The 22,362-nt window shown below is 46.3% G+C and overlaps 1 protein-coding gene across 1 annotated transcript in view; it reads left to right on the top strand.

Annotated features, from left to right (window-relative positions):
* CUL4A (cullin 4A) overlaps positions 1 to 20,350 on the top strand; it is a 45,253-nt gene extending 24,903 nt beyond the window's left edge. Inside the window, exons 11-20 of the mRNA XM_007466362.1 lie at positions 829 to 1,021; positions 2,348 to 2,452; positions 2,750 to 2,860; positions 2,943 to 3,028; positions 3,603 to 3,710; positions 13,829 to 13,942; positions 16,116 to 16,221; positions 16,344 to 16,516; positions 19,089 to 19,241; positions 20,255 to 20,350. Coding sequence (XP_007466424.1) covers positions 829 to 1,021; positions 2,348 to 2,452; positions 2,750 to 2,860; positions 2,943 to 3,028; positions 3,603 to 3,710; positions 13,829 to 13,942; positions 16,116 to 16,221; positions 16,344 to 16,516; positions 19,089 to 19,241; positions 20,255 to 20,350 — 1,245 coding nt within the window. The remainder of the gene's footprint in view (positions 1 to 828; positions 1,022 to 2,347; positions 2,453 to 2,749; positions 2,861 to 2,942; positions 3,029 to 3,602; positions 3,711 to 13,828; positions 13,943 to 16,115; positions 16,222 to 16,343; positions 16,517 to 19,088; positions 19,242 to 20,254) is intronic.
* The last annotated feature ends 2,012 nt before the right edge of the window (positions 20,351 to 22,362 follow it).

Genomic DNA, 22,362 nt, shown 5'->3' with positions numbered 1-22,362 from the left:
TCCATTCTCGGCAGGAAAAGTCAGTGTGTGAACACGGTTCCAAGGGTCCACTAATGATAAGCAGTTACGCTGTGACAGCACAGTGTTTCCTCACAAAATAAAGCTGACCCTCGTGTGTCGTGGTCTTATGTACGTTATTTTAAAATCCTGTCAGTGTGAAAGGGTACAGGGTGAAGAGTGAGTCCCTCCTGCCCCTGCTGGTCATGCCCTGTCCGTCTCCAGAAGGTCTCTATGCCATGTCATTTGTACCTTTTCACCAGCGATCAGCCTCCATGGGCACCTTTGACGTGCAACTGTGTGTGTGTCCTGTGAAGACGTGTCTTACATTGAACCACGGTTGTGTTCAGCATCTCTTCAGCTGGTAGTTTTTCATCAGATAGCGAACTGTTGTTGTCACGCACAGACTTTTAGTAATGTTTAAATAGCATCTTTAAATTAAAAATACAGGCTAAAAACCAGGCTCTAAACCACCCATGGTTAGAAGTGAAGGGGAAAGAAAACTATAGTCAGGAAGTCCAAAAAGGTGTATCAGGGTAAGGGGGTTACTTTCTATTTGAGGAATTTATAAGTAAAAGTTTTTTCTTCAGAAAGCAACAGACATTTCCCTAGTAATTGATAAATTCTTCCAGAAGCAGAATTGTAACCCTAAAGCATTAGTTGCATATCCACTTAATTTTTAGAAGGTAGACTAAATTTGTGAAACTTCTGAAACTATTTCGTGTTTAACACCAGGAGTGATTAATTTATATAGCACTATCATGATTGTTTGATAGCAGGAGAAAAATTGTATCAGAAAACCTGTTGATGACTTGGGGTATGTTTTTGCAGACTTTTGGGACAACAATCGTTATCAATCCTGAAAAAGATAAAGATATGGTGCAGGACCTGCTGGATTTCAAGGACCGGGTAGACCACGTGATAGAAGTGTGCTTCCAGAGGAACGAGAAGTTCATCAACCTGATGAAGGAGTCCTTCGAATCATTCATCAACAAGAGGCCAAACAAACCTGCAGAGCTGATCGGTAGAAACACATACTTCTATACCTTTTCTTAACATGGGAAAATAAAGCAAAACTCAAGTAGATTTTTTTCCCCAAAAGTTCAGCCTCCTTATGGGGAGGGCAGGGAACATGCCTTAACAGGACACACCTTCTCAAAAAACCACATACACAGGTGTGTGCTTATAGATATATTAAATACGTATGTAAGTGCGTGGTACTTTCATAAGGGTGAATGTAGTTGTGATTTTGCAAGGAAATGGAGCTTGACATCATAAGAGAGGAAGGGACATAAAGATTTATCCTAGTTTGTACTACTCACAGCTCCAGAGTTGTTTTTGTAAGGATGAGCCTTGATTCTCTATGTCGACTACAAGCCAGTGATTTCTGCCCAGAAATTGGATTGAGGTTTGTTACATATGAACGTTATGAGGTTATGAGGATAACTATCAATCTCTAGATAATACTTAACAGGAGATGCTATTTAGTCACTATCTTTGTATCCTCCAGTCAGTGTTAAAGTATGGTAAAATTGAATGACATCTCAGGAGATAGCATATTTTAAGATGAAACAGTTTTTAAATTATCACTTTATATAATTATTTCATGATAATATCAAAATATTTAAGGATTCACAGAATTTCATTAGTGAGTAAATTTTTTTTTTTTTTTTTTTTTGAGATTGACAGGAGGCAAAGGGCAGGGACAGTGTGATGCAGACTTGGGCTCTGTTGAGGGTTGTTGAAAATGTGTGGTGGGAGCATGGGGTTCACTGTACAAGTGACTACTTCTGTGTATGTTCAGAATATTTCATAATAAAGAATAATAAGGGGAAAAAGACAAGAGGAGAAGTTTAAAGGCAATTTAATTTAGCCTTTGAACCACTTTATGGATTGCGATTTCTCTAAAGATGGGTTCAGACTCTTGGGAGCTTGGGTTCTGCTTTCCTTAAGCCCGGTCATGGTGGGTTCGTGTATCTCAGAAACAAGAAGCCCAAGCAGAACTGCTCTGTCCCTGCATTGTCAGCCCTGAGAAGAGTGCTTTCTCTTGAGAAAGTCTCACCCGGATGTATCACATCACATCTTGAAGACGGGGTACTGCAATTTCTGGAGCACTCATGTGTCATGAGCCCCAGCATGGGATCAAAGTGTTTGTTCTTGGTGCCTTGAAAGTACAGATCTTAGAAAATCAGGTGTTTACCTTTTTGTCTCATAATAATGTCATTTTGGAAAGGTTCCAGAGTGCTACTGTTCAGTTTTTGCGTGGAGAAATGAAAGATCTTCCTTCATCTATTTAGAATATGTATTATATAATGAATGCTTATTTTTCAAATAATTGAACCTCTTACAGCAAAGCACGTTGATTCAAAATTGAGAGCAGGTAATAAGGAAGCAACGGACGAGGAGCTGGAGAGGATCCTGGACAAGATCATGATCCTATTCCGGTTCATTCACGGTGAGCGGGGCTCGCGGCATCTCCTCACCGCCGGGCACAGAGGACGCGGTGTCCACAGAGCATCTGTAGTCGGGCCCCGTCTTCTGTTGAGAAAAACAGGAATGTGTCCGCTTCCCTGTTACCACAGGGACATGGGTGACGGCTGCCACGAACTGAGTGAGGTGTTTGTGGGGATTCAGTGGGTAGAGCTGGCTGGCGTCAGGGTGGACGCCCCTCTGGCTGTCTCAGCTGTCGAGGTGAACGTTTGCATGGTAGCTATCTAATGACTTAACGTTGTCCTCACTTGCTCATAAATAGGTAAAGATGTCTTTGAAGCATTTTATAAGAAAGATTTGGCAAAAAGACTCCTCGTTGGAAAAAGTGCCTCCGTTGATGCTGAAAAGTCTATGCTGTCGAAGCTGAAGCACGGTGAGCGTGTGGGGCGGGGGTGGGGCTTGGTGCCCGATGGGTGTTCTCCCAGGATGCTCACCTGCAGTCCACGTGTGTCCAGAGTGTGGGGCTGCTTTCACCAGCAAGCTGGAAGGCATGTTCAAGGACATGGAGCTCTCTAAGGACATCATGGTTCATTTCAAGCAGGCAAGTTGTGTTCTTGTCAAGTAAAACAGCTTTTTAAAAAGTATCCTATTTTAAATTGTGAGAAATGATTATGTAAATTATGTACATAAGTACGTGAATATGTAGAATCCTCGTCCTTAAAAATTACACCGTTAACATCTTACGTATTCAAAAAACTGAAATTCAAAATGAAAAAGAAAAATAATCCCTGGGAATTCCCTGGCAGTCCAGTGGTTAAGACTACACTCTTTAACCGCCAAGGGCCCAGGTTCAGTCCCTGGTTGGGGAACTAAGATCCCGCGAGCTGTGCAGTATAGCCAAAAAAAGAAAAAGGGAAAATAATCCCTAAAATTGCACACTAAAAATTTGACTTAAATGATTTTAATGATCCTTATTTGACTAAAGAAGAGAAAACATTTCTAGTGACTTTAGAACAGGGTGTGTGGTTTCGGTGAAATATGTTCCAGGGACTAAAATAAATGAAAACACAAGGTAAACTGTACTTTGAAAATGACACCATTTACTTTTTAATGAATTAATTCTTTTTGGTGATATTCTAAAGTAATCATTCTGTCCTGATTTTCTTTGTTTTTAGTATATGCAGAATCAAAGTGACCCGGGCTCTATAGACCTGACAGTGAACATACTTACAATGGGATACTGGCCGACGTACACCCCCATGGAAGTACATCTAACTCCAGAGGTAAGCGTTTTAAAGCCCGAATGCCCTTTGTTATTCATATACTGGTGCTCCAGAGCCCAACGGACCTCCCCCTTGTAGCACCCGTGCCGGCACAGATGTGCTCTCTTTCAAGGAGTGTTTAAATCACGCACTCGGTCAAAACCCCAGTCGTCTCTGTCTAAACAGTGTTCACAGTGGACGCTTTTTGTCTCCGTGTCCACCGGCCGCCCGTGAAGAAGGTGCTGGCACAGGTGCTTTTTTAAAAAGTTCCTGCATGCGGAGCCACGGGCCTCCTTGTCTGGCTGTTCCTCCCGCCCGTTGTAGACAGTGCCAGGGTCCCGCGAGGGGCAGGGGTTGGTGCGTGTGTCGGCCATCACTCTGGTTCTCTGGGGACTTGCGGGTACTGGGGAGAACCCTGGGCTTGGGCACGGAACGTGCAGAGAAGGAAGCAGCACCTGGACCGCTGGTCAGGGCGCCAGCTGGCTGGTGCCAGGCCTCCAGGAAGAGAGCTGGGCATGGAGCCCTGGACCCTGGGAGCCGGGGCAGAGCGCTGCCTCTTGGATCCCTTCTTCCTGTTTCCAAGACAGTATCTTTCCTTGGCTGTTCTTCTGTTTCTGATGCCACTAGTCAGTCCCCTTTGTGGTTTTCTTCTCTTTTTTTCCCTTCCCTCCATCCTGAATGCTGATGTTCTCTGGAAGCCCCCTCAGCTTCCTTCCCCTTGCGCACATACCCCACTCAGCCTCCAGCCTGTGTGTCCGCTTGCCCCAAGGGACCTCCACAGCCGTGGGCTCAGCCCTCCCTCCCTGAATCTCTCCACCCGATGGAAGACTCTGAGGTACCCCACACGCACCCGGTTCTCTCGTGCTCCCGGGCCCAGGTGTGACCCTCCCAGTGGAACCTCTTCTGCAGAAAACCTCCACGCCCTCCCACCATCTGGGAGACACTTGTCTCCCCAGTCACCTTCGCCAGAAGACACCCCTTACCTCCTACCCCCGGGTGTACCCCGCTCATGGTGCTGCAGGTCTGTTCAGTTGTTGTATCAAAATAGTTCAGGCTGAGAGAGCCTCATCCACCAGAGGGCCGACAGCAGGAGCAAGAAGAACTACAGTCCTGCAGCCTGTGGAGGGAAGACCACATGCACAGAAAGGTAGACAAAATGAAAAGGCAGAGGACTTTGTACCAGATGAATGAACAAGATAAAACCCCAGAGAAACAACTAAATGAAATGGAGGTAGGCAACCTTCCAGAAAAAGAATTCAGAATAATGATAGTGAAAATGATCCAGGACCTCGGAAAAAGAATGGAAGCAAAGATCGAAAAGATGCAAGAAATGTTTAACAAAGACCCAGAAGAATTAAAGAAGAAACAAACAGAGATGAACAATACAATAACTGAAGTGAAAACTACACTAGAAGGAATCAATAGCAGAATAACTGAGGCAGAAGAATGGATAAGTGACCTGGAAGACAGAATGGTGGAATTCACTGCTGCGGAACAGAATAAAGAAAAAAGAATGAAAAGAAATGAAGACAGCCTAAGAGACCTCTGGGACAACATTAAACACAACAACATTCGCATTATAGGGGTCCCAAAAGGAGAAGAGAGAGAGAAAGGACCTGAGAAAATATTTGAAGAGATTATAGTCAAAAACTTCCCTGACATGGGAAGGAAAATAGCCACCCAAGTCCAGGAAGCACAGAGAGTCCCAGGCACGATAAACCCAAGGAGAAGCATGCCGAGACACACAGCAATCAAATTGACAAAAATTAAAGACAGAGAAAAATTACTGAAAGCAACGAGGGAAAAAAGACAAATAACATACAAGGGAACTCCCATAAGGTTAACAGCTGATTTCTCAACAGAAACTCTACAAGCCAGAAGGGAGTGGCACAATATATTTAAAGTGATGAAAGGTAAGAACCTACAACCAAGATTACTCTACCTGGCAAGGATCTCATTCAGATTCAATGGAGAAATCAAAAGCTTTACAGACAAGCAAAAGCTAAGAGAATTCAGCACCACCAAACCAGCTCTACAACAAATGCTAAAGGAACTTCTCTAAGTGGGAAACACAAGAGAAGAAAAAGACCTACAAAAACAAACCCATAGGAATTAAGAAAATGGCCATAGGAACATATGTATCAATAATTACCTTAAACGTGAATGGATTAAATGCTCCAACCAAAAGACACAGGCTCGCTGAATGCATACGAAAACAAGACCCATATATATGCTGTCTACAAGAGACCCACTTCAGACCTAGGGACACATACAGACTGAAAATGAGGGGATGGAGAAAGATATTCTATGAAAATGAAAATCAAAGCTGGAGTAGCAATAGTGGTATCAGATGAAATAGACTTTAAAATAAAGAATATTACAAGAGACAGGGAAGGTCACTATGTAATGATCAAGTGATCAATCCAAGAAAATATAACAATTATAAATATATATGCACCCAACATAGGAGCACCTCAATATGTAAGGCAAGTGCCAGCAGCTGTAAAAAGAGGAAATCAACAGTAACACAAGAATAGTGGGGGACTTTAACACCTCACCTACACCAATGGACAGATCATCCAGACAGAAAATTAATAAGGAAACACAAGCTTTAAATGACACAATAGACCAGATAAATTTAATTGATATTTATAGGACATTTCTTTCAAAAACGGCAGATGACACTTTCTTCTCAAGTGCATATGGATCATTCTCCAGGATAGATCACATCTTGGATCATAAATCAATCTTTGGTAAATTTAAGAAAATCAAAATCATATCAAGCTACTTTCCCAACCACAACGCTCTGAGATTAGAAATCAGTTACAGGGAAAAAAACGTAAAAATCACAAACACATGGAGGCTAAACAATACGTTACTAAATAACCAAGAGATCACTGAAGAAATCAAAGAGGAAATCAAAAAATACCTAGAGACAAATGACAACGAAAACACGCCGATCCAAAACCTATGGGCTGCAGCAAAAGCAGTTCTAAGAGGGAAGTTTATAGCAATACAAGCCTACCTCAAGAAACAAGAAAAATCTCAAATAAACAATCTAACCTTACACCTAAAGGAGCTAGAGAAAGAAGAACTAAAAAACCCCAAAGTTAGCAGAAGGAAAGAAATCATAAAGATCAGAGCAGAAAGAAATGAAATAGAAACAAAGAAAACAATAGCAAAGATCAGTAAAACTAAAAGCTGGTTCTCTGAGAAGATAAACAAAATTGATAAACCATTAGCCAGACTCATCAAGAAAAAGAGGGAGCGGGACTTCCCTGGTGGTGCAGTGGTTAAGAATCCGCCTGCCAATGCAGGGGTCACAGGTGCGAGTCCTGGTCCGGGAAGATCCCACATGCCGTGGAGCAGCTAAGCCCATGCACCACAACTACTGAGCCTGCGCTCTAGAGCCTGCGTGCCACAACTGTTGAAGCCTGCGCGCCTAGAGCCCGTGCTCTGCAACGAGAGAAGCCACCGCGATGAGAAGCACGCGCACCGCAACAAAGGGTAGCCCCCGCTCGCCGCAACTAGAGAAAGCCTGTGTGCAGCAACGAAGACCCAGGTCAGCCATAAATAAATAAATAAAATAAAAACAAAAAGGAAAAAGAGGGAGAGGATGCAAATCAATAAAATTAGAAATTAAAAAGGAGAAGTTACAATGGAGACCGCAGAAATATAAAGCATCCTAAGAGACTACTACAGGCAGCTCTGTGCCAATAAAATGGACAACCTGGAAGAAATGGACAAATTCTTAGAAAGGTATAACCTTCCAAGACTGAACCAGGAAGAAATGGAAAATATGAACAGATCAATCACAAGTAATGAAACTGAAACTGTGATTAAAAATCTCCCAACAAACAAAAGTCCAGGACCAGGTAGCTTCATAGGTGAATTCTGTGAAACATTTAAAGAAGAGCTAACACCCATCCTTCTCAAACTCTTCCAAAAAATTGCAGAGGAAGGAACACTCCATTCTGTGAGGCCACCATCACCCTGATACCAACACCAGTCAAAGGTACTACAAAAAAAGAAAATTACAGACCAGTATCACTGATGAATTATACATGCAGAAATCCTCGACAAAATACTAGCAAACAGAATCCAACAACACATTAAAAGGATCGTACACCATGATCAAGTGGGATTTATCCCAGGGATGCAAGGATTCTTCAATATATGCAAATCAATCAAGTGATACACCATATTAACAAACTGAAGAATAAATACCATATGATCATCTCAATAGATGCAGAAAAAGCTTTTGACAAAATTCAACACCCATTTATGATAAACACTCTCCAGAGGGTGGGCATAGAGGGAACCTACCTCAACATAATAAAGGCCATATACGACAAACCCACAGCCAACATCATTCTCAGTGGTGAAAAACTGAAAGCATTTCCTCTAAGATCAGGAACAAGACAAGGATGTCCACTGTTTCCACTATCATTCAACATAGTTTTGGAAGTCATAGCTACGGCAATCAGAGAAGAAAAAGAAAAGGCATACAAGTTGGAAAAGAAGTAAAACTGTCACTGTTTGCAGATGACATGATACTGTACATAGAGAATCCTAAAGATGCCGCCAGAAAACTACTAGAGCTAATCAATGAATTTGGTAAGGTTGCAGGATACAAAATTAATGCACAGAAATCTCTTGCATTCCTACACACTAACAACGGAAGATCAGAAAGAGAAATTAAGGAAACACTCCCATTCACCATTGCAACAAAAAGAATAAAATACCTAGGAATAAGCCTACCTAGGGAGACAAAAGACCTGTATGCAGAAAACTATAAGACACTGATGAAAGAAATTAAAGATGATACAAACAGATGGAGAGATATACCATGTTCTTGGACTGGAAGAATCAATACTGTGAAAATTACTACCCAAGGCAATCTACAGATTCAGTGCAATCCCTATCAAATTACCAGTGGCATTTTTTACAGAACTAGAACAAAAAGTCTTAAAATTTGTTTGGAGTCACAAAAGACCCCAAATAGCCAAAGCAGTTTTGAGGGGAAAAAAATGGAGCTGGAGCAATCAGACTCCCTGACTTCAGACTGTACTACAAAGTTACAGTAATCAAGATGATATGGTGCTGGCACAATAACAGAAATATAGATCAATGCAACAGGATAGAAAGCCCAGAGATAAACCCACGCACCTATGGTCAACTAATCTATGACTAAAGGAGGCAAGGATATACAATGGAGAAAAGATAATCAAGACAATATGGTGCTGGCACAATAACAAATATAGATCAATGGAACAGGATAGAAAGCCCAGAGAGAAACCCATGCGCCTATGGTCAACTAATTTATGACAAAAGGAGGCAAGGATATAAAATGGAGAAAAGACAGTCTCTTCAATAAGTGGTGCTGGGAAAACTAGACAGCTACATGTGAAAGAATGAAATTAGAACACTCCCTAACACTATACACGAAAGTAAACTCAAAATGGATTAGAGACCTAAATGTAAGACCAGGCACTAGAGAACTCTTAGAAGAAAACATAGGAAGAACACTCTTTGACATAAATCACAGCAAGATCTTTTTTGATCCACCTCCTAGAGTAATGGAAATAAAAACAAGAATAAACAAATGGGACCTAAGGAAACTTAAAAGCTTTTGCAAAGCAAAGGAAACTATAAATAAGACGAAAAGACAACCCTCAGAATGGGAGAAAATATTTGCAAGCGAATCAACGGACAAAGGATTAATCTCCAAAATATATAAACAGCTCATGCAGCTCAATATTAAAAAAACGAACAACCCAATCCAAAAATGGGCAGAAGACCTAAATAGACATTTCTCCAAAGAAGACACACAGATGGCCAAGAGGCACATGAAAAGCTGCCTAACATCACTAATCATTAGAGAAGTGCAAATCAAAACTACAATGAGGGGCTTCCCTGGTGGCGCAGTGGTTGTGAGTCCGCCTGCCGATGCAGGGGACATGGGTTCGTGCCCCAGTCCGGGAAGATCCCACATGCCACGGAGCAGCTGGGCCTGTGAGCCATGGTCGCTGAGCCTGCGCGTCCGGAGCCTATGCTCCGCAACGGGAGAGGCCACAACAGTGAGAGGCCCGTGTACCGCAAAAAAAAAACAACAAAAAAAAAACGAGATATCACCTCACACCAGTTAGAATGGGCATCATCAGAAAATCTACAAACAACAAATGCTGGAGAGGGTGTGGAGAAAAGGGAACCCTCTTGCACTGTTGGTGGGAATGTAAATCAATACAGTCACTATGGAGAACAGTATGGAGTTTCCTTAAAAAACTAAAAACAGAACTACTGTATGACCCAGCAATTCCACTACTGGGCATATACCCAGAGAAAACCATAATTCAAAAAGGCACATGCACCCCAATGTTCATTGCAGCACTATTTACAATAGCCAGGACATGGAAGCAACCTAAATGCCCATCGACAGACGAATGGATAAAGAAGATGCGGTACACGTATGCAATGAAATATTACTCAGCCATAAAAAGGAACAAAATTGGGTCATTTGTAGAGACATGGATGGCTCTAGAGACTGTCATGCAGACTGAAGTAAGAGAAAAACAAATATCGTATATTAACGCGTGTATGTGGAACCTAGAAGAATGGTGCAGATGAACCAGTTTGCAGGGCAGAAGTAGACAGATGCAGAGAACAAACGTATGGACACCAAGGGGGAAAGTGGCGGGGGGTTGGGGTGGTGGTGGATGAACTGGGAGATTGGGATTGACATGTATACACTGATGTGTATGAAATGGATAACTAATAAGAACCTGCTGTATAAAAATAAAATAAAATTCAAAAAAAAAAAACCGCCAAACAATTCAGGCTTAGAGGAATTTGCAAGAATGGTTCAGAGTTCCCAGTACCCTCCACCACTCCCTAGCGCCGCCAGGCGTGCCCGTCACACTCCCCATAATGTGCGTTGTTTCCTGATCCACTTGAGAGTAGGTTGCATCATGTCCTTTAACCACAGTACATTAGAGGGGATTTCCTGGGAATAGAACCAGAGGACACTGCCAAGCGCAGAGAGTTGACGTGGATGTGCCGCCCCCATCCTGCGTGTCGCCGTATTCCGATTTTGTCAGTGTCCCAGCCACGTCCCGCGTGGCGTTTTCTCTGGTTGCCAGGCCCAGCCCAGGCCCCCACGTCGCCCGCGACTGTGTCTGCAGTCCCCTTCAGCGGGGGCAGCAGCACCCCCTTCCTTCTCCCTCACGACGCAGCCCTTTTGGAACTGCAGGCGGCTCTCACAGTCTCCCGGCTTGCTGGCAGGTTAGACGCCGGCCGTGCAGGTCCCGCCACAGTCTTCTCGGTCCCTGGGCCAGGGCCGCACGCTGTTCCTTTGCCCCTGGTGATGATGATACCTGTGCTCACCTGGTTAAGATGTCAGCTGGTTTGTAGTTATCAAGTAACTTGTGGGGAGAATTTGAGGATGATGTGAACCTCTTAATCCCCATCAGACTCACTTGCCCGGGTCCATGCTCACCTACGAGCAGTGATCCCGTCCCATCTCCCATTTCTCTCTGTTTAGAAGTTGGCATCCTCTTCCAAGGACGAGCCTTCCCCTCTGCCCCACGAATTGACTTATTTTTCCTCCATCTCTGTCAGTGTGCACTCCTGGATTCTTACCTATTTGATGCCGAGGTTGCCCCACCTTTGGCTTGCGGGGGCTCTTCTAGCTCCTGTGCTTCAGCACGGACCCCTGCACTCTTGAGAACCTTGGTCTTCTAGCAAAAGGTGTTTGGGGCTTACCAAATACTCGTACTTGGTAAAATACACCTACAGTTTTGTGTACAGCTCAGTGGCATTAAGTTACGGAAAGTTCAGAACTCTTCCATCATCCCAAACAGAAGCCCTGACCCAATGCAGTTCCTCCCATCCCCCCATCCCCACTACACACACACACACACACACACACACACACACACACACACACACACACACACACACACACACACACACACACACACACACACACACACACACACACACACACACACACACACACACACACACACACACACACACACACCCCTCCCCTCTCCCCTCTCCCCTCCCTCCTCACTCCTCCCTCTCTCTCCGCCCCAGACCTAGGCAACCACTGATCTACTTGTTCTGGATCTACTTGTTCTAGACGTTTGCTATAAATGAGATCATACATTGTGTGGCCTTTTCGGTTGGGCTTCTCTCACTAAGCATCATGTCCTCAGGGTTCATCCACGCCGTCGCATGTGGCATCTTCATACCTATTTAAGGCTGACTCACACTCCATCGGGTACATGGACCACGTTCGTTTATCCATCCATCGATGGGCATGTGGGCTATTTCCACCTTCTGACTGTCGTGAATGATGATGCTGTGAACATGAGTGTGCCGTGTTTGATTACCCGTTGTCGGCTTTTTGGGGTCTATCCCTAGGAGTAGAATTGCTGGTTCATGTGATAATTGTTCAACTTTTTTGACGAACTACCATTTTTCATAGCACCTACGCCATTTTACGTTCCCATCAGCAACTCACAGGGGTTCCAATTTCCACACCTCCTCACCAACATTTATTATTTTTCATTTTTTATGATATAGCCATCTTGGTATGAATCAGTGTCTCATTTTGGTTAGACTTGCTTTTGCATGTTGACTGATGATGTGGAGCATCTTTTCATGTGCTTATTGGCTATTTGTAGACCTTCTTTGGAGAATTGTCTATTCAAGTCCTCTGCCCATTTTTTGTTTTTTAATTCAAAAGGTTTATTACTTATCTATTAATTCTATTACATTTATTTATTCAGTTGTCTGCCCATTTTTTAATTGTGTTTTCTGTCTGTTAAGTGGTGAGAGTTCTTTCTGTGTTCCAGACATTAGATCCTTATCAGACATGTGACTTGCAGATATCTTCTGTGAGTTGTCTTTTTATTTTCTTGATAGTGTCCTCTGCATAAAAGTTTTTAATTTTGATGAAGTCCACTTAATCCATTTTTTTCTGTTGTTACTTGTACTTTTGGTCGTATCTAAAAAACTATTGCCAAATCCAAGGTCGCGAAAATTCGTGCCTATGTTTTTTTCTAAGAGCTTTGTAGTTTTAACTCATATTTAGGTCTTTGATCTTTGTTGAGCCTAGGACAGTAACTAGCTAGTAAGCACCCAGTGTCAGCTGCTGCTACCTTATTATAATCATTACTATTATTTCCACTCCTGGGAATTAATCTCCAGGAAATAATTTTAGGAGAGGTCTGCATTGGAAGGTTTATCACACTGACTTTTTTTTAGGTGTGAGATGGTACAGTAGACCCGTTTTCTAGAAGAGTCCTGTCTGTTAGCTGTGTTCTGAAATACTTAGACATGAAGTGACATCGTGCCTGGGACTTGATGTATTGAAGATGGGTCATGGGCCCGTGGGGTGACTTGGAGCTGAGTTTGGAAGCATGAAGAGGAGGTGCCAGGCAGCTGCGAGGCTGGCAGGCCTTCCCGACAGAGGGCCCAGGCCCTCATGCTTCGGCACCTGCTTTGCAGTAGCACAGAGGCAGCCCAGGCCCCGCTCCCTTAGCACCCCGTCCAGAGGGCTGGTGACAGTGCCGGCGGAGCAGCTCAGGACCTGGCAGAGGGGTGGGAAGAGGAGGTGCGTGCCGTGGAGTTGTGGGGGGGCCGGGCCCAGGGGAGAACTGAACCCGCTCCTAGGACCTGGGCCTCGGCTCGTGACACTGCCGGGGCCGAGTGGAGTGCAGGCCCTGGGGCTCCAGGGCGAGAAGACAAACCCGAAAAGACCCAGAAGGTGTGGCCTCCAGTTGAAGACAGGAATCCTCGTGATGAGGGTCTCGGGAGCCCGGGGGCAGGGGAGGCGGCAGAGGGAAGCTGTCGGGAGGGGTGGCGCTCCTGGGCACAGAGGCGGCGGGAGGGGCCGAGGAAGCCCATGGGGCCTCAGGAGGGAGGGCCCAGCCTCACGTCCTGGACAGAGTCAGGAGCCCTCCCAGAAAGTACCATTGAAATCACGGCAGCCTCAGGGCCCGAGCAGGTGGTGGCAGCTGTCAAAACACAGAACTGACTTTTCATTCAGCCGAGATCTGCTGCACAGTATGTGGTTCTTCAGGTTAAAGGTGTTTAGCATAATGAAATTCGTTGTTTTCTTGGCTTGACAGATGATTAAACTTCAGGAAGTATTCAAGACATTTTATCTTGGAAAGCACAGCGGTCGAAAGCTTCAATGGCAAACTACACTGGGTCACGCCGTGTTGAAAGCAGAGTTTAAAGAGGTAAGTCCTGTGTCTCCTCCACTTTTTATTTTTCTTAAGTATGTTAATAGAATGTTTTTTGATTGTGATTGAACTTTGGTAGCAAAGAAAGGAAGTGATTATTCAATATAACTCAACACTGGCTTTTCAAAGGTCAATAAAATGAAACAGTCGAAGGATTACTATTCTAATCAATCAAAATTAATTAGAATAGGAAAGCATTTACCTAATTAAAAATAGAGCTGCACTTCCCTGGTGGCGCAGTGGTTGAGTCCGCCTGCCGATGCAGGGGACACGGGTTCGCGCCCCGGTCCGGGAAGATCCCACGTGCCGCGGAGCGGCTGGGCCCGTGAGCCATGGCCGCTGAGCCTGCGCGTCCGGAGCCTGTGCTCCGCAACGGGAGAGGCCACAGCAGTGAGAGGCCCGCGTACCACAAAAAAAAAAAAAAAAAAGTTAAGGCTGTGAAGAGGCAGTTTATAAAAGTGAGACTGAAACAGCGCTATATGTGAAAACGTGCCCACTTCTCTGCCAGTCAAAGGATTACAGGTTAAAAACAATAAAATGCCACTCTGACTAGGAAACTGATAGAGGCTAAAACTAAAAGAGCAGCAGCCTCACCCACTGCTGGAAGGAGCCCGTGAGCCCTGCAGAGGGCAGTGTGGTGCTGCATCTCAGAACCTGAAATCACGGACTTTGTTGCAAGTAGTTCCAACTCTGGGAATTCATCTTAATAAAACATTTTCACAGATTAATGAATAAGAATATTTGTTTCAGTGCTGTTATTAAAAGTGATAATTTAGGAAGAGAAAATGCATACAGTGTATTGATAAATGAAAGAAACATATCACAAAACAGTCCATATTCAAACTTAACTTCAATTTTGTAAACAAAATTCAATTACGTATATACTGAGCCAAAAAATTAGTTACTGTTTTGCAATTGTACTATGTTAACTATGCATCTTCATATAAATTATATATACAATTGCACATAAATTATCTGTACATATTTCATTGTGTGTTATTGTACAAGGCTATATACACAAAACCACACACGCTACATATAGTTCTTGTTTTTTCTTTTTTTTTTAATAAATTGATTTATTTGTTTCTTTTTTGGCTGCGTTGGGTCTTCGTTGCTGCGCGCGGGCTTTCTCTAGTTGCGGCGAGCGGGGGCTACTCTTCGTTGCGGTGCGTGGGCTTCTCATCGCGGTGGCTTCTCGCGCAGCACGGGCTCTGGGCATGCGGGCTTCAGTAGTTCTGGCTCGTTGGCTCAGTAGTTGTGGCTTGCGGGCTCTAGAGCGCAGGCTCAGTAGTTGTGGCGCCCCGGCTTAGTTGCCCCGTGGCATGTGGGATCTTCCCAGGCCAGGGCTCGAACCCGTGTCCCCTGCATTGGCAGGCGGATTCTTAACCACTGCGCCACCAGGGAAGTCCTCACATACGGTTCTTTAAGGTGTCGTGAGAGTTAAATCCCATGGTCCCCTTACTGTCCACACCCCCGGCTGGGCCCACAGGAAGCGCTTGCACGGGGTGCCCCTCCCCACAGTGACCACGTGGCGAGTGTCCGTGGCAGGGGCTGGGTGACAGGAGGTGGGGCCTGTGTCAGCTGCTGCAGTGGAGGGAGTACCGTGATAAGGCGGGTCACGTGGCTTTGCGCGTGTGGCAGCGCTGCGTCTGAGAAGCTACTGTATACCTTAGCTTAAATACTTCCTTGCCAAGAAAGCGCTAACTGTCGTGTGAGCCTTCGGCAAGTCCTAATCCTTTTCTGGTGGCGGGTTTGAGATACTGAGTCACCGACATGGGACACGGGCACGGAAGGAGCAGGTGCTTGGAAAGGGAGCCGACAGACACGCAGACCTGCAGTCAAGCGAGGTGTGACGTGTGCGCCTGTTCGCGGTGTCCTCGTCCTCTTCATGCCGCATCAGCTGCGCCTCCTGCCAGCTTCCCCTCCAGCCCGGCCTCGTCACCGTGCCTTCTCGTGCTCTGTCCAGAGTATTTCAGGAGAAGAGACTTAAGTGCAATCCTGAGTCATTTTATTCTTGTATAACTCGTAACTTAATTTCTCCTTATTTGGTGTTCAATCAGTAGTTTCTTACCATTCCCCACGCACACAAAGTTTGAGAGCAGAGAGAAGCCTCTTAAAGAGGCCTGTGGGCCAAACGCAGCGTCCCACGTGAGCTGCCCTTCTCTTCAAGGGGAAGAAGGAGCTGCAGGTGTCGCTGCTCCAGACGCTGGTGCTCCTCATGTTCAACGAAGGCGACGGATTCAGCTTTGAGGACGTAAAGATGGCCACTGGGATAGGTAGGCGTGCCTGCGCAGCGCGGGCGGCTTCCGGGGAAGAGGACGTGGAGGCGCGGCCCTGCTGGCCGCACCCGAGATCGCGGCGGCCCGGGGTCCTGACCTGTGCGCTTTCTCCCGCTCAGAGGGCAGCGAGCTGCGGAGGACGTTGCAGTCCCTGGCCTGCGGGAGGGCGCGCGTGCTGATCAAAAGTCCCAGAGGGAGGGAGGTTGAAGACGGAGACAGATTCGTCTTCAATGGAGAGTTCAAGCACAAGTTGTTTCGGATCAAAATCAATCAAATCCAGATGAAGGAAACCGTACGTGTACCCACTTTCTCTTCCGTTACACGGCACTCACCAGGGAATCACTAGTTTTAGAGTAATTTCTCGACTGTAGGCTTCCAGAGTGTATTCTAAAGTGTCTAATTACATATGTCATGTCTATGAGAGGACTTATTTTAACGTAACTTTCATTACTTTATACTCACGACAGGGGCAAAAATCAGAAAGAAATGCATTTAACATTTATGGTTCCTATTCACAGAAGTGATGGATAAATCAGATCTTCCTAGACCGCATGCCGTTAGTGTGGAGAGCACGTCATTTCCAAAACCTGGTGACTTGTCTCTTGATTTCTGCACAGCACTCAGCCATTCTCTCGGCCTCGCCTCCAGCAGGTCCTGGGGTGGAAGTGGTGAGGGTCCTGGGAGTCATGGACCCACCGGCAGCGCCTCTGGGATCCATGTACAGGTGGAGCGTCTGTAGCTTTGATCAGGCTCTCGAGCATCATGTGTCCGGAGCAGGTTCTGGACCTGCCCTCCGGCCTTCCTGATGCAGAAGCCCTGGCACCGCAGGGCTGTGGTCAACGTGTGGGCCAGGCGGGCAGACGCACCCTGGTGCCCATCTACAGAGCAGGTGTCAGCCGCCCCCTTGTACGAGTGGATGAGCGAGACAGGGCCTTGTGGGGAGGGAGGTAGTCCAGGTGATGCACAGGCAGCTCTGAAGGTCTGAGGTGGCATCACAGACGCTCCTACACCTGCAGCGGGTCTGAGGCCTGCTGCCCTTCCCCGGAGGAGCTCGGTGTTGCCCAGTCGGGAAGTATGTTCAAATCGTGCAAAAGAAATAGATCGATAAATACGTGAAAGGTATTTAATCTCATCAGTAGTTTTTTCAATTCAAATTAAAATAATATTCTATTTTTTGGCTATCAATTTGGGAAATGTTTAAAAGTTTGATAGTATCCGGAGTTGGCAAGAATATGAGAAAACGGGAATTTTTATGTTTTTATTTTTTGAGATGTTTGGATTGGCACAGTGTTTTTAGTGGGTAATTCGACATATCTGTTGAAGGTTTAATGCACATAGCCTGTGTTCCATCTTTCTTACTATTAGGAATTTATACCAGAGTGACTAAAGGGTGTAAGATTCTGGAGTTATAATTCCCAAGTGGGCCTGTCTGTCACCTCTTTTCTTCCAGAGGTGACCTCTCCTGCCACTTGATTTGCAGCTTTTTTGCAGGCAGCTTTTTTCTCTGATGTACGTGTGTAAACTTGTCTTAATGGGATCGCTCCACGTGCCATTTACATGCCCCATTTTGTAAGCTGTTCCTATTCTTCACCCTGGGCCTCTTTCCATGTCAGGACTTGGTTTTTAAGGGTGCAGAGTAATCCGTTGTGTGGCTCGAATCCGAGAATCCGTGGGGCCCATCTGCAGGGCCTGGCAGTGCCCTTGCTGAAAGGCAGTCAGGATGTTTCCATTCCTGGAGATAGGGTTATGCTAACCACCCTGTACAAAACACTCCTGTTTCCCTGGCTGGGCTGTTTCTTGAGTATAAACTCCTTGCCGTGGAATCGTTGGGTCAGAGAACGTGAACTTTGTTGACTTGACCCCTCAGCCAGGTTCCAGTCTCTGGCTCACGGGGTCCTGACCTCTGCCCCCTGCCTTTGCCCGCCCCGTTCCCAGGCACGGAAGTGGTTCACTGCCATGTGAATGTGACTCTTCCTGTGGTTCCTCTGAGCATCTTTTTGCCATTTAGGAGCTCGTACAAAGTAGGTCACCTTTCTAGTCCTCAGTTCTTCATCTTTTGGAATAAGTGTAACACCGTCTCAGGGTGTGAGATTCAGTGAAAATGCTTTTGCTTAAGACTCTTGGCTGAGCGCCTGTAAGCACCTTGTAGATGCTGGTCTGGCTCTTCGTGGGCTGCCATTTGCATTTTTCTCTTTTTAATTAACTGCTTGAATTCAAGTCACTGGTACATTTATTGTAATATTCCACCTCTGACTTGTGGGTATCCTGTTTATATTGAGGAGATTAACCTTTGTCTTTTGTGCACATGATTTTGTCGTTCTGAGAGCGTTTCCCACATGACTATAGTGGGAAATAGAGTCTTTTCTTCCACAGTTTCTGACTTGGGGGTCATCCTAAGAAAGACCTTCCTCTAACCCAAATTTTAAACATTTACCTCTATTTTTCTAGTAGTTTATACATTTAAATCTTTCTCTGGGCAGTGTAGAAATTATTTTAGTATCAGAAAACATTGTAACCACCCTCCCTACTTTAAAAAGTGAGTTGATTCTCTGATAACCTCTTGGAACTGTCACCTTTATTATAATCAGATTCACATATTATGGGGCAGTTTCTCATTTCTGTTCTAAAAGTTCTGTTCATCTGTTTCATAGCCGGCACCAAAAGTCTTTTAATTAATGTACCTATTCCTGTAAATTTACTTATTTTGGTCCTGAAGTTAAACAGTTTGACTAGAACAAAACTGCAGCACAGAACAGGATCCACCCGCAGTGTGGCCTTTCTTTCAACAGAAGGTTCTCATCAGACTCCACAGTCGGAGGTAATCAGCACCGAAATACACTCTCGCTCCGGCTTCTCCCGCACAGGTTGAAGAGCAGGCCAGCACCACAGAGCGCGTGTTCCAGGACCGGCAGTACCAGATCGACGCCGCCATCGTCAGGATAATGAAGATGAGAAAGACGCTGGGCCACAACCTGCTCGTTTCCGAATTGTATAATCAGCTGAAGTTTCCCGTCAAGGTGAGTGGGCGTCAGCTTGATTAAGTCTCAGCACCCGTTGCACCCTTGGCAAAGCGCATACAAGTCTCACGACCTTTAGCATCGGACCATCTGTCCTCCGTTATAGCTGGTCACACGCTACAGAAATCTCCATGTGTGTGTGAGAGTGGGGCTCCAGCTGACCCCCAGTCACCGCGGGAGGGACGCTAGGGCCCGGCTCTCTCTCCTCCCGCTGTTGTCACGTTGCCTCTGCCCGAGGCCGTGTGTCCTAAAGCCTTCCGGCAGGCGTCCCAGGGCCACCTGTGCTCCTGGGTAGAAGTTCTCTGAGGCCATGTCACCCAGCCCGGGCGGACCGGGGAGTGGGCGGACACTGGATGGGCCCGTGGGAGTCCTGTGCCGCGCCGTGCTCTGCACCCCGCGGGGTCGGAGCCCCTGCCCCTGTGCAGGAGGGACCCGGCAGTTCAACAGAGACTGCAGGAGCGCCAGGTCCACTCCAGCAGGTGCTGGTGTCGGCCGGTCACTTGGGGTGGAGGGTCTGCGCGGGCTCGGAGGCAACGGCGCAGACATGCCTCCAAATGCAGACGTGCCCGGTGCGTCCCCTTCCCAGGGGCACTGCCCACGTGGAGCACGTGTAGTAGCACACGGTGATGGCAGGCGGCATTGGGCATCGTCGTCACAAAGGAAGGACGCGCCCCAGGCAGGCTCTGCCAGGCTGTGGTGTGCAGCGACCTCGGTGCCGTGCTCACCGTTCACAGCCTCACACCCCCGACGGGCAGCCCTGCTCGGATGCCTGCCACACGGAAGGAAGCGCTTTGCTCACGATATGACGTTAACATTGTCTTTGGAAGCAGGAAGTTTTGGTCTAGCGTTTTATAATTGGCTTCTGATTATAAACAGTTCTTTGTAGATGGGTGTGTTGACATGTGGTGTATGCACATAACTGTAATCCCGTGCTTCGAGCGTGGTATCTTATATTCCCCTGTGGTTGTAAATTTAACGCCCCTATAATTGGGGCTTTTGTTCTTCTTTTCCAGCCTGGAGATTTGAAAAAGAGAATCGAATCTCTCATAGACAGAGACTACATGGAGAGAGACCAGGACAGTCCCAACCAGTACCGCTACGTGGCCTGAGGCTCGTGGCGGCTCCTCCCATGAGACACTAGAATGTATCTTTAGGGCAGAAACACTTCTGTGCTGTTTCCAGGACTTTCTGGTACTTAGCAGCATGGCTGCTTTGGGACTAGCAGAAAAGGGGGGGTCCTTGGATCCTCCTTCACAGGCTCAAGGATTTGCAGATGGCTTGTGTACCTTCCCTCCAGTTCTTCCTCCTGTTCTGTTAGGCGTTTGGATGGTTCTGTGGCTCTGCAGAGTGACTCTGAGGTCGGACAAGCAGATACTGGTTTCTTAAAAGAGGCTCCTTTGTAAGCGGTGTTCTCGTGGCAGAAGCTGATGTTCGGTGTGTGTGTGTGAGACCCTCCGTGCTGCCCTTCTGTAGCTGCAGGGACACAAGCTCTTAGACCCGAAACAAGAACCCTTACTGGTGAACGTTAGGAAGAAACAGTCATTGTTAAAGCTGGCTGGTCGATTATGCAGCCTGGATAGTAGCATCTGTTCCAGGTCTTTCAACAAGGGTTAACCTCTGAGGAGTGGCTTTCAGGATGGGGCTCCTTGGCGAGACTTCTGATGCACCAAGAGGACACCACGTCCGCCGCGTGTGATGCCGCGAGCCCGTCAGCGCCTTCACTTTACTTCCACTGCGTCCCTTGTGGGTTTTCTGTTTGAGGGTTTAGAGGGGGGCAGTGTGTGTGTGTTTGCCGTTCTAAGATTGAGTCTAGCAGCCCCGTTCTCTGCACTGGGGAACTGCTGTTTGATTTTTTCTAATTGCAGTGTTTGTATGATTGCGACAATAAAGTTTGGTTTTGTTTTCACGGCCCTGGGCAGGGTGGCTGTCCTCTGCTGTAACCACTGTAAACGTTTCGGAGGAGACTTGACGTTGTGAGCAGGGGTGACCTCGGCGGCACCTGCTTTCACGCTGTGTGCACGCAGCCGAGGCTGTGCAGCCGACGGTGACGTTCGTGTGGCAACTACAACAGACACTTTGCTGAGAGCATTTAAAAGCGCTTTATATTTTACACAATAGCAGGCTACATTTTGATTAAAAGCTACCAAAGGAATTTTGATCATGGTGTAAGTGTTGAAAGCAATATTTTCTGGAATATACCAAGTTTATATAATTTGATTTTTGTGCTAAATTATTAAAAGATTCTCCCTTTTTGAGACATGCGTGTTTAAAATATGACATCTTGTGGGTTTCCATATGAAAATCCTCACTCTTTAAGTATCATCCTTATTTCTATATTTGTAAATTTTCGTTTGTGGGTTCAGTAACAGGTGGTCGATCAGAGACCAGGTAGATTCTACTACTTAGACTTCAAGTTCGTTCTCTCTTGATTGTTGACATTGTAATTGAATGTAGACTTACCCTGAATAAAATTAGTTTAATTGGCCTTAAAATTACATGAATGCAACTGTGGTGCAAACGACACGTTCCTCCTCACCCTTTTCGCGTGGCAGACAGCAGCCCCCGGCCCCCCGCCCTGACCTCGCTGTGTTTCGCCCGTGCGCGTCCTTCAGGGTCACGTCACGTCACGTCTCATTACAGTTAAAGGTCAGCGTGGGAAAGCGGCAGCCGAGGAATGACTGAAAAGGAAACGACACGGAGGCAAAAAGCTGCCAAACTGGAAGGAAGACGGTGAGACGCTTTGATGACTCACACGGGGAAGCCCTTAGCTGCGGGCGGCGCGGGACGGTGTCGAACGTCCCCCTAAAACACAGACACGGTGACTGGACAGTAGCAGCAGGAAAGAAACAGGCAAGAGGCGTGGAGCGTTGTTTCAGACCCTCCCCTGACGCGGGCAGCGGCGGGCAGAGCGGTCCGTCCGGAAGCCGCGCCCGGGGCCGCAGCGGGGCGGGGCTGGGAACAGGCACGTCACCAAGGGTCCAAGAAATGAAACTGTAAATAGAAGAAAAAAACTTGAGATGCGTCGCTTTTGGAGTGGCAAAAAGTCTAATACGAATTAAGATCCCTTTGTTAAGAGACAAAGATAATTGACATTCTAAAAAATCGGGGGGGGGGGACGTTT

The sequence above is a fragment of the Lipotes vexillifer genome, unplaced genomic scaffold (genome assembly GCF_000442215.2).
Source record: "Lipotes vexillifer unplaced genomic scaffold, Lipotes_vexillifer_v1.1 scaffold791, whole genome shotgun sequence".
NCBI classification, from domain to species: domain Eukaryota; kingdom Metazoa; phylum Chordata; class Mammalia; order Artiodactyla; family Lipotidae; genus Lipotes; species Lipotes vexillifer.
Note: the sequence above shows the minus strand (reverse complement) of the source record. Positions and strands in the feature narration are given on the sequence as shown.